The sequence below is a fragment of the Scyliorhinus torazame genome, chromosome 14 (assembly GCF_047496885.1).
Source record: "Scyliorhinus torazame isolate Kashiwa2021f chromosome 14, sScyTor2.1, whole genome shotgun sequence".
NCBI classification, from domain to species: domain Eukaryota; kingdom Metazoa; phylum Chordata; class Chondrichthyes; order Carcharhiniformes; family Scyliorhinidae; genus Scyliorhinus; species Scyliorhinus torazame.
In genome coordinates this window covers 163,762,508-163,780,594 of record NC_092720.1, presented here as the reverse complement: position 1 = coordinate 163,780,594, position 18,087 = coordinate 163,762,508, and the positions used below count along the sequence as shown (strand labels likewise).

The 18,087-nt window shown below is 47.2% G+C and overlaps 1 protein-coding gene across 2 annotated transcripts; it reads right to left on the bottom strand.

The window, feature by feature from the left end:
• Positions 1–523: 523 nt before the first annotated feature.
• On the bottom strand, positions 524–17,513 carry LOC140389197 (uncharacterized). Of its 2 annotated transcripts, none has more exons than XM_072473365.1 (5): positions 17,381–17,513; positions 11,332–12,484; positions 5,470–5,661; positions 4,570–4,714; positions 524–4,435 (listed from the first exon to the last, which is right to left on the bottom strand). In XM_072473365.1, the coding sequence occupies exons 2-5, from the start codon at positions 12,028–12,030 to the stop codon at positions 3,648–3,650; spliced, it is 1,824 nt and encodes a 607-aa protein (XP_072329466.1). In that variant the 5' UTR covers positions 12,031–12,484; positions 17,381–17,513; the 3' UTR covers positions 524–3,647. The 2 variants fall into 2 exon arrangements, with proteins under 2 accessions (XP_072329466.1, XP_072329467.1); XM_072473366.1 differs by lacking the exon at positions 17,381–17,513 and adding an exon at positions 17,126–17,372.
• Positions 17,514–18,087: the final 574 nt, after the last annotated feature.

Below are 18,087 nucleotides of genomic sequence, written 5' to 3'. Positions count from 1 at the left end.
GAGTCGGTGACCAGAGAATGCCACTAAATAATTTTAACACTCCAAACAGTTTCTTCCAAGAATTAAAGACAGGAGTTTTAAATGCCTTCTGAGCTTGACAGTTGATTGTTTATCTTGATAGTTTTGGCAACTGTTTTTGAGTTTTAACGAGCTCTCAGTTCTCATGGATTTGTACACTTTCCGCACACATTCATTGCCTACTTTTAATCATCTCAAAGGACATCTAACTTTTCCCAATGGGCTACTCAGGCGCCATAAAGATACCTGGGGACCATAACCAAAAGGGTAACTTTCCTCTCCACAAGGGCATCCTATCAATCCAAATGAATCCATGGAATTCAGACCATCTCCAAATGAGTCAGATCTGCACATGTTGGGTTTCAGACACCTCTCACCCCGAAACTACATTACAAACTACATTACAACTGGACAGGAAGGCCCCAGAATGAAACCCTTGGTCAAAAGAAAATAACTTTTACATTTTAAAAATTAAAAGTGGGGAAATGAGTCACAGGACAGCACATTAGTCTTAACAACAAGAAAAAAAGTTTATTAAACATGAAAAACTGATTATAATACAATCCTCTTTTACTCTTTTAGCTTAGCAATCACACACAGGTTTTAAGGTCATACGGATGACAAGGTATGTTTGAAGCCACAATGGTCTCATTAACACACAAGGTTTAGTGCCTGCGACTTTCTCCTCAGGCTACCCCCAGATGATTGTCATATGACAACTCCCAAAATACGCTTTCAAACTTTCTCTCGGAGTAACACTTTCGCTTAGCATTTTGCGTTCTGGAATCCTTTGCAGATTTTACAAATGACACTTTTCCACAAAGCTTCTGCTCCACTTTTAACATTGAGTCCATTCCAGGATTTTGTACCAACTCCTTTAGGATTTCTTCGCTGTAACTGTCTTCCACTGTTAGACAAATTCTGATTTCCAGCCAGTAATTCCTTTCCAATTTCTTTAATATTTGTTTCCCAGATGGTAGTTAAGACATTCTAAACTTGATATTTACTTTAGAAACCTTTCTCGAGCACTCTCATCTGATTCCCTCAATTCTGTGACTTGAAATGCTCTCCATCCCTCTTTGGTCCTTTAACTTCAGACCACATGGATACTTTTCTTCATTTTTCTAGTTTCCTTAACTAGCTGCTGATTAGATTTCTGGCATTGGCTGTCTTAACCATTACTCCATTGCGTGTTTTTTCTTCGAGCAAAGCTGAGAGACACAATAAAAGCCAACTATCATACATATCAACACCTTTATCCAGCATGAATTATGACTATGTCTCTCTCCAGGCACAGAAACATTAAATTAAAACCACCTAAAACTTGTCCTTCGGCTGGATTCTCCAAAGCCCGACGCCGTAATCGCGGCCGGCGCCGGGGCGGAGATTCCAGTTTGACGCCGTAATCAGGCCCGGCGATTCTCCGGGCCCCGAAAATCGGCATCACCATCGAGTACGCCGTGCCACCGGGAGCCCATTGCCAGATGCCTGCTCAGAAATCCTCCGCCCCCGACCTGCCGACTTAGTTCGCGGCCGCCCTGGTTGGGGGCGGACAGATCGGAGACAATGGGGGGCTTTATAGGCGCCGGGGATTAAATGTGCGGGGGTTGAGGCTCAAGTGCGCGGCCGATCGGAGGGTCTCTTTCTTCGATCTGGATCTGCGGTCCGAGTCCACCATGGAGCACAGCGCGGCCGCTGGAGGTCACCGCTGTGCCTCTGGCCCGGAAGTGCGGGGACCCATATCTGCAGCAAAAGCTGCGAGATTCACTCCGGGTCCCTGCTAGGCCCCTGCAGGGCTCAGAATTTGTTGACCTTTTTTGCAGAAATTTCAGGAGTACAGCGTGGGGACCTAGTCTCATTTTCAGAGAATCCAGCCCCTTATTTCTAATGTTGCCCACACAAATATAAATCCCTTAAAACTCTCTCACTTTCCTAACATCTCTCCCTTTGAAAGAAACAAATTACGCTGCCGTTATATCCACGTTACCCAAACGTATTACAAATATTTAACCACATAATTTATTACATCAAACAAGTAGTTTCCTAAGTTCACATGTACACGTCATAATTATAATTACAATTATTTAACCAAAACAAAGACAATGGGTGGGATTCACCATTCCCCGATGCTGATTTCGTAATCGGCGAACGGGCGCAGAATCCCTTTTGACTCCAAAATCGGGGACGGCGCCTGTTCGACGCAAGTTTCGTATGCTCCGCCGCCTCCAAAACGACATCATTGTGGCAAGCGGCGCGCGCCGTTGAGACGGCCTCAGCGCATCATCTAAAGGCCCTCCCCCCGATGGGCAAGTTCCCAACTGCTCGATTGACGTGTGGGCTCAGCTGTTCGGGAACCCGGCGTGGCGGCTGCGGACTGTATCCAGCGCTGCCACTATCGGGCAGGAGTCGTGCTGCTGGCCGGGGGGTCTTCTGCGAGGGCTGGGGGGTCTGGTGGGAGGTGGCTAGGAGGGAACTATCTGGCACGTCGGGTCCGCAAATGGCTGGCGCCATGTTTTACGGCACGACCGCTGCAGGTCGTCACTGTGCGCATGTGCGGCCACGGACCCGGCAATTCGCCGGCCGTTTATTTATCTGGAGCAGGATCGGTGCACGGTCGGCGCCGATTTTTTTTCCAGGTAAAACGCCACATATCCTCCTCACTTAGCCTCAGAAACGGAGAATCTGGCCCAATAACTTTAATAACATCTCAAAATTGTAACATTATAATCCTTAAGTCTTGTGTTTCTTTTTCTTCTACGTCTACCAAGCAGTTCTCCTTTTGGTTTCTTGTAGCTATGGTTCCACTCTCAAGCCCTATTTCTAAATTCACATGTAGTAAACTTGCATTTCGATTTAACACAGTCAAAATATAATTTTTGTGCATCAACATCTCATTTCTCTCTTATCAAAATCTCTTTCAGCTGTTTTGAGAATATTATTAAACTGTTCTTAGGCTCACTCAAGATAATATCATAATCTTGCTTTGTTTGTTCTTTAAATGTTTGTGATCTTGTTCCTCCCAGTCCTGTTTCAAACGAGTTATTTTCAATTGCATTTGAACAATGTCAATCACTTCCTCTATCTGAAGTTTCATAATTCATTCTAATCCTTAAACTTTTTTTCACGATTTCTGAATTATCTCCGTCCATTTCCCAGTAGATTTTGATTGGTCTTTTGCAAATTGTTCACTTTCCTTTCCACCAACTACGACTACTTGTGTAGTATCACCAAACATCATTTTAAAATCAGTGCTTTTGGTCATTGACTCAGAAGATCACTTTGCAATTTCAGCACTTCTGGTTGACAGTTTGTGATTTCTAATGTTTACCCATATGAATATAAATCCCTTAAAACTACCTTTCATTTCCTAACACACAGAGGCAGTCGCTGATGTCTATGCACAACTGCCTCTGTGAAATGTGGAAACTACAACCTGGCACTTTCTTGATCTCAAGAAAATGGGAAGTGCTGTGATCAGGGAGCGGAATTTCCGGATTCAACCCTTTTCCTCACGATGCGGGGGCTCTTTGTAGTGGCAAACATACAGACTGAAAAGAGAAAAAATATCCCTCGTGATGAAAAAGGAGGATGGAGAATGAGGTAGAGTTGGCAGTGTTGGAGGAGGGACCCTAATTCCATCTGTGTCTCCCCCGTTCCCAGGAGATGGCCTCTCCTGTACCAGAGGCGGGTCCATTAGCAGTTGTCTCTGCACTGGGCTGCTGCTGGTCAGAAGGTGCAGGCGTAACAATCTGAGACAGAATCTGCCTCATTTCATTCAAAGTTTCATTGCTTCTTTGCAGAAGCTGACAAAGAATTTCATTCTGCTGTTGAAGAATATCACTGTTTCTTTGTAGATGATGCTGAAGAATCTCAATTTTTCTTTGTCGATGATGTTGAAGAATCTCATTGTTTCTTTGCAGATTCTGGCTAACATCTGTCTTAAATTCGGTCAAAGTTTTCTGAAACAAGGTACAAGTGGCCTGGTAACTCTCTGTACTTTGAACCTGTTCTTGATAAAAGTGCTCAAGAGGTTTCAGATCATCTTTGTTTTCTTCACTAGCACCATAGGCCTGATGTTGTCTGTGTGCTCGTGGAGAAGATGGAGCTTTTGCTCCCAAAGCCACAGGTTCCTCACCTCCAGAAGGTTCTGAGCATCCTGCCTCCGCCACAGCAGCCAGATCACCGGGTTCCTCCTTCACACAAGTCACAATATTTAACTTGAACTCACCAACACTACCCTCCAAATCAGACATCTTATCCTCCTGACACTCCTCTCCCTCCTCAACTGCAGCTGCCATGCCACATTGCTGTGAGGTATTCACCTCCGTCCCTTCCTCATCAGCCCTTTCAGGAATCTCGGACGCTGCTGCCGACTCTCCTCCATCACCATCTGATGTGTCCATGGACACCCGTGTATCTGTCAGAGGAAGAAAATCACAATTATTATCTTTTGTCACATCAATTATTGTGACATACCTTTGTGTTCACTCCAATAACAAATCTTTTAATTGTTCTGACTGTATGGTTTAAACACTCAGCTGCTGTCATCACCTTCACTCATCCCCATATTTGATATTGTGGGGTTGGAGAGGCCAAACAGCTTTCTCGTGAACCCCTCCTGCTCCATCAGCTCCTTGATGTATGGAACCTGCCCTCCAGTCAACGAATGCTCCTGGGTTTTACGGGCCAGCTTTACCTGAAGAAAGAAATGAAAATTATAAATGTACCATGGTCCAAACTTTGCTGTGCTGTCTTGTGACACATTTTCCGAGTATTGGAGACAGTTTTCAGCCTGTACCCAGGGGAACGTCTGATTAGAAATCAATCTTATGACAAAGTTAGACCCATCTCATAAAATTACTGAAGCAACATGTGATCTTTCAGTATTTTCAACTCAAAAACTATGACTTAAAATTCAAAAATTAACATATATATATTTAATATTCAGATGTTGCCCTCTTTTCTATAACAGGGAAACTTGTGCATACGCAGTAGCTTCTATGCAGATTGATATCTTTTGGTGATGTTTGGTCACCTGGTCAAAGATAAACTGGCCTTCTTGACACAATTGGACTGATGTTGGGAGAGGTTAGAGACAGACACTGCTGAGACAGACAGTGCTTTGGAAGGACAGCTCCTCTGTGTGAGCACTGGGGGTAAACAACACAGACAACTCTCAGTGTAAGGGATGCAGTGCTGCAGTGTGAATGTTCTGGTGTCTGTGGAGGTCTGATGACCATGAGATACAAATGGTTTCTCAGCAGTGAGCACAGAGAGCCGATGTTCCGACAATGATTTGTTACAATTCATACATGTGAATGTTTGTCTCCTGTGTGAATGTGTTGCCTGCACAGTAGGAAGGTAACGCGGAATAATTTGTCACATACTGTATGTGTGAATATGACAGTGCACGAAAGAAGCCAATGAATCCGAGAATAAGTTGTCACATACCTTGCATGAGAAGGGCTTCTTCCCCGTGTGAATGCGTTTGTGTCTGTGGAGGTTCGATGACACTGAGAACGATTTGTCGCACACCTCGCACCTGAACGGCTTTTCTCCTGTGTGAACGCGTTGGTGTGCATAGAGGGTCGATGACTGTGAGAATGATTTGTCACATACTTTGCATGCAAAGGGTTGCTTTACCTAAAGGGAGAATTGAAAAATAAATCATGGTCCTGACTTTGCTGTGCTGTCTTGTGACACATTTTCTGAGTGCTGGAGCTGGTTTTCAGCCTGCACCCAGGGAGACTTCTGATTAGAGATCAATCTTATGACAAAGTCAGAGCCATCTCCAAGTTAACAGTATTTTACAACACCTCACAAAATTAGTTGAAGGGACTCCCGGTTGTGAATGTAGGTTGAGGTCGCATGTTTGGTGGCTTCTGCCAAAGTCGTCATTTTTAGGCTCTTTCGGTGTTTCTGGAAACATTTTTATGTGAGAAGTGGAAGATCTGAAGTATTTCAAGGATATCAAAAACTGGAAGAAAGAACCAAGGGAAAAAGGGAGTGAGCGAGTGAAAGTCCACCGTCAGACATGGTGAGGAGTTCAGTGGGAGTTAAAGATGGCGGGGAAGAGCTCGCTGGTGGGGCCGCGCCCATCACAGTGGAATAGATGGCTGAAGTGATGGCTGGGAGTTTGAGCGGCTGTTTTCAAAGCACATTGACAAGCATCGGACAGAGATGGTGAGAGTGGGTGGATGAGACCCTTGCCCCAATGAATGAAGCATTGGCAAAGACTTTGACGGCAATGCGGGAGCAAGGAGAGAAGATGAAGGGGGTGGAGGAGGACGCAGCACAACGACCAGTTCATTCGATCGGTAAGGAATTGCAGAGGGCAGAGAGCCAAAGTAGAGGATCTGGAGAAACGGTCACAAAGGCAGAACTTGAGGATCATGCGTGTCTGAGGGGCCAGAAGCCTGCAGAGTACTTTGCTGAGATGTTCGCGAAGCTGACGGGGGAGGACCCCTCCCATTACAAATTGGACAGGGCCCACCGGTCACTCCGGTGGAAACCAAAAAGGAATGAGCCGCCAAGAGCTGTGATCGTCTGCTTTCACAATTATTAGGTAAAGGCGAAACTGAAGTGGGACGGTAACAGTATACGTATATACCAGGATCTTAGGATGGAGCTAGCGAGGAGTCGGGCAGCCTTTGGTTGCGTTAAGGCAGTGGCGTTTGTGAAGGCAGAAAGCCTGGGACTGGACTGAGTTTGGACTTTGACGGTTTGTGTTCTGGTTTTTTCTTTATGATTTCCTTTCCCTTTGTGGCTGTTTATCTTTCATTGTTTTGTGTAAGAGGTGTTTGGGCTGGGCGCTTTGGGGGTGATGGTTGGGATTTGAGGTTTGTTGGGTTTGGGAGCATGTTATGTTGTAGGGTGTTGGATGTTTGGAGGGGTTGGGTGTGAGGGGCTTTGGAGTTGGTTTGTTTTTTTGATGTGGGGGAGTGGGCTCTGGCAGGGGCAGCCACGCTAGCAAATGCAATGTTGGCTAGTGAACGGGAGTGAGGTGGAGGGAGGGTCCGCGGGTGTTAGAACCTGTATGGACAGGTTCCGATAGGCCTGGAAGGTGTGAATGGTGGGGGGATGGGGACAATGCTGGGTGAGATGTTTTCAAGAGGAAGTGGTTGGGAGGATTCTGGGAAGGGGGAGCGGTAGGTGGCTGACTGACAAGGGCTCGGGTTGATTCTCGCCATCTAGGCGGGGCCTGGGGGGAATGGTCATGTCTCTTAGGAAGAGCAGGGGTTTGAGGGGGCAGTGAGAGACCCCCGGTCAGAGTGGTGACGTGAAACGTGTGAGGGTTGAGGGGACTGGTGAAGAGAGCACAAGTTTTCTCGTACTTGGAGGGCTGAAAGTGGACCTGGTGCTGTTACAGGAGACCCATCTGAGGGTGAAGGGCCAGGTGTTTCATTCGGTCTTCAACAGAAGGGTCCGGGGAGTGACGATACTGGTGAGCAAACAAATCGGGTTCCAGAAGGAGAAGGTGGCGGCGGACCAGGGGGCCGGGTACATTATAGTAATGGGTGAGTTGGAAGGGAGGCTGGTGGTGCTGGGTAGTGTATACGTCCCAAACTGGGACGATACTGGGTTTGTAAAGAACGTGTTGGCTGCCATTCTGGATTTGGATACTCACCAGTTGATACTGGGACCTTCGGTGGAGCGGGGTGGGGTGGGTTTGGGGGGGGGGGGCATAGGTGCTGGCAGGATTTATGAAAGAGATGGATGGGGTGTATGGGTTTTTCTATCCACGAGATAGGGAGTACTGATTTTTCTCATCAGTGTATAAGATATACTCGAGGGTCAACGTTTTTGTGGTAGGGAAGGCGCTGCAAGCTGGGGTGAGGGAGGAAGGCAGAGTATTCAGCAATCGTGATAGCGGACCATGCTGCGTATTGGATGTATGTGGAAAAGGGTCCAGCCCACGGAGGCTAGATGTGGGTTTGACGGCAGACCCGAATTTTTGTACTAAAATGGGGAGGTGATTGAGGAGTATTTGGGGTTTAACCAGAATGGCGAGGTTTCGCGTCTGCGGTCTGAGAGGCATTGTAGGCGGTAGTGAGCAGCGAGGTAATTTCATACGAGGCAAAAGTAGAAAGGGAGGCACGGGAGGAGGGGTAGCAGCTGATAGTGGAGATTTTGGAGGTTGGAGGTAGATGGGAGATATGCGGAGGATCTGGAGCTGGCACTTTGTGAGGAGGAAGGAGTTGCAGGCGAAGTTTGGGCTTCTATCCTCGGGGAGGGCGGCCCTGCGGCTCAGGCGAGTGAGGGGGACCATTTATGAGTATGGAGAGAAAGCCATCGATTGCTGGCGGGCCAGCTCCATTGGTAGGCGGCAGCGAGGGAGATTGTGCAGATTAGAGATGGGACGAGCGAGATAGTAGTGGCATCGGAGCAGGTGAATAAGGTGTTTGAAAACTTTTATAGGGGGTTATAGAAGTCGGAGCTGCTGGAGGAGAAATCGGATAAGAGGGAGTACGTAGAGTGACTGGAGTGCCCACAGGGGGAGGAGAAGAGGGAGGGACTGAAGGAACCAATGGGGGTGGAAGATGTGCGGGCAGCAAAAGGAAAGATGCAGTCGGGGCTGGACGGGTTCCCGGTGGAATTTAACATTTTTTAAGGATATGTTGATACCGCTGATCCGGTAGAGTGTGGGTCGTACAGGATAATTTCTCTACTGAACCTGGGTGCTAAGATATTTGCGAAGGTGTCGGCGCTGAGTTTGGAAGAATGTCTTCCGAAGGTGGTGAGGGAGGATCAGACCGGGTTCCCGTACCAGCCTCCCCGAACAGGCGCCGGAATGTAGCGACTAGGGGCTTTTCACAGTAACTTAATTGAAGCCTACTCGTGACAATAAGCGATTTTCATTTTCATTTAAGGGCAGGCAGCTGTCGTTGAATGTACGATGACTGCTGAACATGGTACCTTCAAGGCAGAAGGAAGGGAGTTGGAGGTGGTGGTGGCATTAGATGCAGAGAAGGCATGGAGTAGAGCTATCTGTTTGCAGTGCTAGAGAAATTTGGGATTGGGCCTAATAATCTTTATTGTCACAAGTAGGCTCATATTAACACTGCAATGAAGTTACTGTGAAAAGCCCCTGGTCACCACACTACAGCACCTGTTGAGAGGGAGAATTCAGAATGTCCAAATTACCTAACAGCACGTCTTTCGGGACTTGTGGGAGGAAACCAGAGAACCCAGAGGAAACCCACTCAGACACATGGAAGTACTTGGGTAGTCCTGTGGTGGTAGATTTGGAGGCGATTCTGAAGATTTGGAGGCAATTCCGGCAGCACTTTAAGTTGAGGGCAGGCTGAGGGGTGATGCTGATAAGAGGGAACCTTGGCTTTGAGCCAGGGAAGATGGATGAGGTTCCGGGGATGGGAAGAGAGAGGGTTGAAGGAGATGAGGGATTTGTTTTTGGAGGGGCTGTTTGCAAGCTTAGAGGAGTTGGGGATGAAGTTTGGGCTCCAGTATGAGGGCTTCAAATACATGCAGGTGCAGAAATTTGCAAGAAAGGTCTTCCCAAACCTTCCGGTGGCACTGTCCTCTTCGTTGATGGAGGAAGTGCTGTCAGTGACGGGGCTGCAGGGTGGGACGTTTTGCCGATTTACGGTAGGACTATGGAGGAGGATAAGGTGTCCATGGGATTAAGACCAAGTGGGGAGAGGCCAAGGCCAAGTGGCATTGAGGAGAGAGTATGGTGCGAGGTGCTGCGGAGGGCTAAGTCCTCAACCTTCTGCTTGAGGCTGGGGTTGACTCAATTAAATGTGGTGGACAGGGCGCACTTAACTACGACGAGGATGAGCCGGCTTGAGAGGGTGGAGGATAGCTGAGAGCGGTGGGAGGGGACCAGCTAATCATGTTCATATGTTCTGGTATTGCCCAAAGTTGGAGAAAGTTTGGGGGTCGTTTTTCAGTACCAAGTCAGAGGTCCTACACGTGGAATTGGAGCCGGGCTCCTGGAGGCCATAAACAAGGTGTCAGACTTGCCGGAGTGCAGACGGGTATGGGGGCAGATGTCTTAGCCTTTGCGTTGTTGATCGCTCACAGGCTCCTGTTGGGGTGGAGATCAGCTTCTCCCCCCTGTGCCTAGGTGTGGCTGGGGGATCTAATGGCGTTGCTACACTTGGAGAAGGTGAAATTTGCTCTGAGTGGAGCAGATGAGGGGTTCCAGAAGAAATGGGGTTTATTTGGGGATCTGGTTGATGTCAAGGGGGGAGGTAAGAGTTTGTGTTAGGTTTGTGTTTATTCTTTGTAGAAATGTTAAAATATTAAAAAATTTAATAAAAATATATATTCTTAAAAATAAATTAAATTAGTTTAAAAAGCTTGTGGGGTCGGATTCTCCGTTTCAAAGACTAAGTGCTGACGCCGGGACTGAATCGCGTTGGGTTTACGGCCCTCAAAGTGGCGCCGGAACGGAACGATTCAGGACATCCTAATGGGCTAGCACAGGGGTCACGTTGAACTATTGAAATTCCAATGAACGCTGGCGTGTGATTCGTCGCAATTGGCACTGGAGAGCCAGACAAGCAGGATCTGTAGAGAGGCACTCCACTCCCACATAACCTCATGCCACTTTCAGACCAAAAACTATGACTTGAAGTTTCAAAAATTTACACATATATATTTACTCTTCAGATATTGCCCTCTTGTCCATCACTAGGTAAACGTGTGCATTAGCAGCAGCTTCGATACATACGTCTTTTGGTGATGTTTTGCAATCTGGTCAAACGTTAAATTGATCTTTTTGAAACAATTGGACTGATGGTGGGAGAGGTTGGAGACAGACGCTGCTGAGACAGACAGTGCTTTGGAAGCCCTGTCTGGAGGGTAAACAACACAGATAACTCCGTGCAAGGGAAGGTGAGCCACAGTGTGAATGAGCTAGCATCTGTCGAGGTCTGATTTCTCACACACGTCAATGTGAATGGTTTGTCACCAGCGTGCACAGAGGTCTGAGAATGATTTGAAAAAATGAAAATCGCTTATTGTCACAAGTAGGCTTCAATGAAGTTACTGTGAAAAGCCCCTAGTCGCCACATTCCGGTGCCTGTTCGGGGAGGCTGGTACAGGAATTGAACCATGCTGCTGGCCTGCCTTGGTCTGCTTTAAAAGCCAGCTATTTAGCCCAATGTGCTAAACCAGCCTCTATATGATTTGTTACATACCATACATGTGAATGGTTTGTCTCCTGTGTAAATGTGTAACTATGCGCAGAGGAAAGGTGACTCAGGGAATAATTTGTCAAGTACCGCACATGTGAATGTGTCAGTGTACGCAAGAAGCCAATGAGTCCAAGAATAATTTGTCACATACCTTGCTTGGGAGCGGTTTCTCCACCTTGTGAATGCATTGGTGTCTACGGAGCGTCGATGCCTGTGAGAATGATTTGTCACACACCTCACATGTGAATGGTCTCTCCCCTGTGTGAACGCGTTGGTGTCTGTGGAGGTTTGATAACTTTGAGAATGATTTGTCACACACCTCGCACCTGAAGAGTTTCTCCCCTGTGTGAATCCTCTGGTGTGACAGAAGGTTGTTATTATGGTTAAAAGTCATCTTACAAACATCACACCTGAAGGGTTTCTCCCATGTGTGAAGACGTTTGTGTGCACTGAGCATTGATAACCACGTGAATGATTTGTCACACACCTCGCACGTGAAGGGTTTCTCACCTGTATGAATGCGTTGGTGTTTACAGAGGTACGATAACAATGAGAATGATTTGTTACACACCTCACACATAAATGGTTTCTCACCTGTGTGAAGGCGCTGGTGCTGACGGAGGTTTGATAACACCGAGAATGATTTGTCACACACCTCACACTTGAAGGGCTTTTCACCTGTGTGAACTTGAAGGTGTTGGCGGAGGGTCGATGACACCGAGAATGATTTGTCACACACCTCGCAAGTGAAGGGTTTCTCACCTGTGTGAATCATCTGGTGTCTCAGGAGCATCGTAGATGTCACAAATCCTTTATGACAAATATCACACCTGAATCGTTTCTCTTCCATGTGGCTGCCCTTGTGGTAACAGTAATTGTAACCCTAAAAGATATCATGAGCCTGTGGGGCCCTCTTCACACAAGAACAGTCTCTCACCTGTAGGAATGAGTCAGTGGTTCATGAGACTCAATGAATGATTGACGCTCTCACCACACTTGGAGCCCACTCACACTTCTTCCCAGCCTCACCCTGACTGATCACCCACAGCCGAACCTTCGGAAAGGCTGGTTCTGATAAAAGGTTCCACACCACTGACCAGTTTTGGATCTGATGATATGTCAAAGCTCTCTGACCCGACCGATTTCTAGATGATGGTTTCAATTCCAATCTTCTCTATGTTGAGCAATGATGTGAGGGGACTGATGTCTTCCCACAATTGTGCAGTTGTTCCTTGGATGATGGTCATGATCTCTCTGCGGTTTCTATCCTCTCTGTATTCTCTGGTATAGTATGATGCAATCCTCTGTAACACAGGAAAAGGAAACATGATTTCCTCAAACTCTCTTTCCTCCTTTGCTGAAAGAGCTGACTCCTCAGTTAGATACTGTTCCACAGTGAGTCTGCTTTTGCCCTGTGTGGGGATCAGATACAAGTCCTTTCTTTCTTCTCATTTGACTGTCACACACCTTCTTTTTCCAGCAGAAAAATAGTGATCAGGTAACAAACACTGTGGCTACTTTCTTTCCTCTGCCCAGTCCCCATCTTCCCAGGCACCATAACAGCAATGGAAAAGACAGTCGGATGGAGTGTAAAACAGGCTATCAAATCACTACAAGCTGTGTCGTGCTGGTGAAGACTCTGTCAAGTTATGTAAATGTGGTCACACCCAAGGTGCAGGCAGAGAAATGGATGACCACCAGAAAGGGCAGGCAGTCAGTGCAGGAATCCCCTGTGGTTGTCCCCCTCTCGAACAGGTATACCCCTTTGGATACTGTCGGGGGGGATAGCCTATCAGGGGAAAACAGCAGCAGCCAGAGCAGTGGCACCACGGCTGGCTCTGATGTTCAGAAGGGAGGGTCAAAGCGCAGAAGAGTAATAGTAATAGGGAACTCTATAGTCAGGGGCACAGATAGGCGCTTCTGTGGACGTGAAAGAGACTCCAGCATGGTATGTTGCCTCCCTGGTGCCAGGGTCCAGGATGTCTCCGAACGGGTAGAGGGCATCCTGAAGGGGGAGGGCAAACAGGCAGAGGTCGTTGTACATATTGGTACTAATGACATAGGCAGGAAGGGGCATGAGGTCCTGCAGCAGGAGTTCAGGGAGCTAGGCAGAAAGTTAAAAGACAGGACCTCGAGGGTTGTAATCTCGGGATTACTCCCTGTGCCACGTGCCAGTGAGGCTAGAAATAGGAAGATAGAGCAGCTAAACACGTGGCTAAACAGCTGGTGTAGGAGGGAGGGTTTCCGTTATCTGGACCACTGGGAGCTCTTCCGGGGCAGGTGTGACCTGTATAAGAAGGACGGGTTGCATCTAAACCGGAGAGGCATAAATATCCTGGCCGCGAGGTTTGCTAGTGTCACACGGGAGGGTTTAAACTAGTATGGCAGGGGGGTGGGCATGGGAGCAATAGGTCAGAAGGTGAGAGCATTGAGGGAGAACGAGGGAATAGGGACAGTGGGGCTCTGAGGCAGAGCAGACAGGGAGAAGTTGCTGAACACAGCGGGTCTGGTGGCCTGAAGTGCATATGTTTTAATGCAAGAAGTATTACGGGTAAGGCAGATGAACTTAGAGCTTGGATTAGTACTTGGAACTATGATGTTGTTGCCATTACAGAGACCTGGTTGAGGGAAGGGCAGGATTGGCAGCTAAATGTTCCAGGATTTAGATGTTTCAGGCGGGATAGAGGGGGATGTAAAAGGGGTGGCGGAGTTGCACTACTGGTTCGGGAGAATATCACAGCTGTACTGCGGGAGGACACCTCAGAGGGCAGTGAGGCTATATGGGTAGAGATCAGGAATAGGAAGGGTGCAGTCACAATGTTGGGGGTTTACTACAGGCCTCCCAACAGCCAGCGGTAGATAGAGCAGATAGGTAGACAGATTTTGGAAAAGAGTAAAAACAACAGGGTTGTGGTGATGGGAGACTTCAACTTCCCCAATATTGACTGGGACTCACTTAGTGCCAGGGGCTTAGACGGGGCGGAGTTTGTAAGGAGCATCCAGGAGGGCTTCTTAAAACAATATGTAGACAGTCCAACTAGGGAAGGGGCGGTACTGGACCTGGTATTGGGGAATGAGCCCGGCCAGGTGGTAGATGTTTCAGTAGGGGAGCATTTCGGTAACAGTGACCACAATTCAGTAAGTTTTAAAGTACTGGTGGACAAGGATAAGAGTGGTCCTAGGATGAATGTGCTAAATTGGGGGAAGGCTAATTATAACAATATTAAGCGGGAACTGAAGAACATAGATTGGGGGCGGATGTTTGAGGGCAAATCAACATCTGACATGTGGGGGGCTTTCAAGTGTCAGTTGAAAGGAATTCAGGACCGGCATGTTCCTGTGAGGAAGAAGGATAAATACGGCAATTTTCGGGAACCTTGGATAACGAGAGATATTGTAGGCCTCGTCAAAAAGAAAAAGGAGGCATTTGTCAGGGCTAAAAGGCTGGGAACAGACGAAGCCTGCGTGGAATATATGGAAAGTAGGAAGGAACTTAAGCAAGGAGTCAGGAGGGCTAGAAGGGGTCAAGAAAAGTCATTGGCAAATAGGGTTAAGGAAAATCCCAAGGCTTTTTACACTTACATAAAAAGCAAGAGGGTAGCCAGGGAAAGGGTTGGCCCACTGAAGGATAGGCAAGGGAATCTATGTGTGGAGCCAGAGGAAATGGGCGAGGTACTAAATGAATACTTTGCATCAGTATTCACCAAAGAGAAGAAATTGGTAGATGTTGAGTCTGGAGAAGGGGGTGTAGATAGCCTGGGTCACATTGAGATCCAAAAAGACGAGGTGTTGGGTGTCTTAAAAAATATTAAGGTAGATAAGTCCCCAGGGCCTGATGGGATCTACCCCAGAATACTGAAGGAGGCTGGAGAGGAAATTGCTGAGGCCTTGACAGAAATCTTTGGATCCTCACTGTCTTCAGGGGATGTCCCGGAGGACTGGAGAATAGCCAATGTTGTTCCTCTGTTTAAGAAGGGTAGCAAGGATAATCCTGGGAACTACAGGCCGGTGAGCCTTACTTCAGTGGTAGGGAAATTACTGGAGAGAATTCTTCGAGACAGGATCTACTCCCATTTGGAAGCAAATGGACGTATTAGTGAGAGGCAGCACGGTTTTGTGAAGGGAAGGTCGTGTCTCACTAACTTGATAGAGTTTTTCGAGGAGGTCACTAAGATGATTGATGCAGGTAGGGCAGTGGATGTTGTCTATATGGACTTCAGTAAGGCCTTTGACAAGGTCCCTCATGGTAGACTAGTACAAAAGGTGAAGTCACACGGGATCAGGGGTGAGCTGGCAAGGTGGATACAGAACTGGCTAGGTCATAGAAGGCAGAGAGTAGCAATGGAAGGATGCTTTTCTAATTGGAGGGCTGTGACCAGTGGTGTTCCACAGGGATCAGTGCTAGGACCTTTGCTCTTTGTAGTATATATAAATGATTTGGAGGAAAATGTAACTGGTCTGATTAGTAAGTTTGCAGATGACACAAAGGTTGGTGGAATTGCGGATAGCGATGAGGACTGTCAGAGGATACAGCAGGATTTAGATTGTTTAGAGACTTGGGCGGAGAGATGGCAGATGGAGTTTAATCCGGACAAATGTGAGGTAATGCATTTTGGAAGGTCTAATGCAGGTAGGGAATATACAGTGAATGGTAGAACCCTCAAGAGTATTGAAAGTCAAAGAGATCTAGGAGTACAGGTCCACAGGTCATTGAAAGGGGCAACACAGGTGGAGAAGGTAGTCAAGAAGGCATACGGCATGCTTGCCTTTATTGGCCGGGGCATTGAGTATAAGAATTGGCAAGTTATGTTGCAGTTGTATAGAATCTTAGTTAGGCCACACTTGGAGTATAGTGTTCAATTCTGGTTGCCACACTACCAGAAGGATGTGGAGGCTTTAGAGAGGGTGCAGAAGAAATTTACCAGAATGTTGCCTGGTATGGAGGGCATTAGCTATGACGAGCGGTTGAATAAACTCGGTTTGTTCTCACTGGAACGAAGGAGGTTGAGGGGAGACCTGATAGAGGTCTACAAAATTATGAGGGGCATAGACAGAGTGGATAGTCAGAGGCTTTTCCCCAGGGTAGAGGGGTCAATTACTAGGGGGCATAGGTTTAAGGTGAGAGGGGCAAGGTTTAGAGTAGATGTATGAGGCAAGTTTTTTACGCAGAGGGTAGTGGGTGCCTGGAACTCGCTACCGGAGGTGGTGGTGGAAGCATTTAAGGGGCATCTTGACAAATACATGAATAGGATGGGAATAGAGGGATACGGACCCAGGAAGTGTAGAAGATTGTAGTTTAGTCGGGCAGCATGGTCGGCACGGGCTTGGAGGGCCGAAGGGCCTGTTCCTGTGCTGTACATTTCTTTGTTCTTTGTTTTATTCATTGAGTTTCTGTTTAATATAAAAAACTCAGAAGAAATGTTAATTCAATGGCGATTTTGAAATTTATTCCATTGGTTTACAAAATTATTTGAAGAAAACACACTGGGCAGTAAGTGCTGGGAAGCAATGGAAAATATTGCTTCAGTGTAGCTGATTGAAGGGTTTATCCTGGGAAATTAGATACACTGCACACACTAAGACTGCAGATCCCTGGGGCAGCATGGTGGCACAGTGGTTAGCACTACTGCATCATGGCACCAAGGACCCCGGTTCACACGGCCCCGGGCTACTGTCCGTGTCGAGTTTGCACATTCACCTCATGTCTGCGGGCTAAATTGCCCTTTAATTGAAAAAAAAAACAATTGGGTACTCTGAATGTATTTTAAAAAAGACTGCACATCCCAAATTCAGCTCTCAGACACAGCACTGGGCAAAACTGTTAAATCCAAGTCCAAGCTTCTGGGAAAGGTAGAGGTCTTCAGGTAAAATCTTTTTTTAAAAAAAGACATTAAAAGACATTTCAGTAAATGTGTGTCTGCCCCTCCCAGATAATTACATCTCACCTTCGCATATTCAATAATGACCCATCAACAAAACTCAGTCTGTAAATCAGAAGGGAAATGCTTCCAATAAACACCCTCAATATCCAACACACAGCTCCGCACAAAGCACCGAGTAAACAGGTCTCTGAGCTGGATCTTGTCACACAGCATAAGGGGCATTTCCACACCTGACTGCCCACAGGATAGTCAGACTGCCTGAACATTAGTGTGGATATTGTGCAATGTAATTCTTCTAAATTCTGCTCCTTCACTCACCATCTCCTGACTTGGTTTGGAGTCCCTACAGGAAGTGAAGCAGCTGTGGTAGAGGAAGAGGAGAGAATGGGCAGAGTGGGTGGGCTCTCTGATTGACGTCTCTCACAGACAATCCAAATATTTCTGCAGGAACAGGAGTGTCCTGAAGTTTGGGAAACTGACCGGGAAAACGGAGGTGACTTTGAGCAGCAGCTCAGGTGGGGATTTAAACTTGTCATTGTCCCATGTGAATAAAACCTCACTTATTGCAGCTGCTGTCTCAGTTCCCCTGGTAAATGTTTGACAGATCTGTAGTGTGGGAATAGCATTCTTCATCCTCGGAGGCTTTCAAACTGACATCAGTGTGGGATGTGTAGCCTCGGATGTGTTTGACAGATCAGAAGATGACGCACAGTATCCAAGGCAGCGACGATGTGCTGTGGTGGGATCAGCACATGCACAGGAGAGAGGGACACAGGGGAGAGAGAGGTCCAAAGAGGAGATAATGATCCAGTGATATCGCCTGCATTACTGGGTGGGTTAGGGGTGTGCTGGGGATGATTGTGCGAGTAGATGGCCCAGAGTTTGATATCTTACAGCCGTGCCCTGTGCACAGGTTACCCGCTGTGGAGGTTCAGCTTCCCTCAGCTCCAATTTCTGAGACTCATTCAGTCTTTCTGATTATTCTCCTGGGGTATATACTGATGCATTTTCCTCTCTTAGGATAT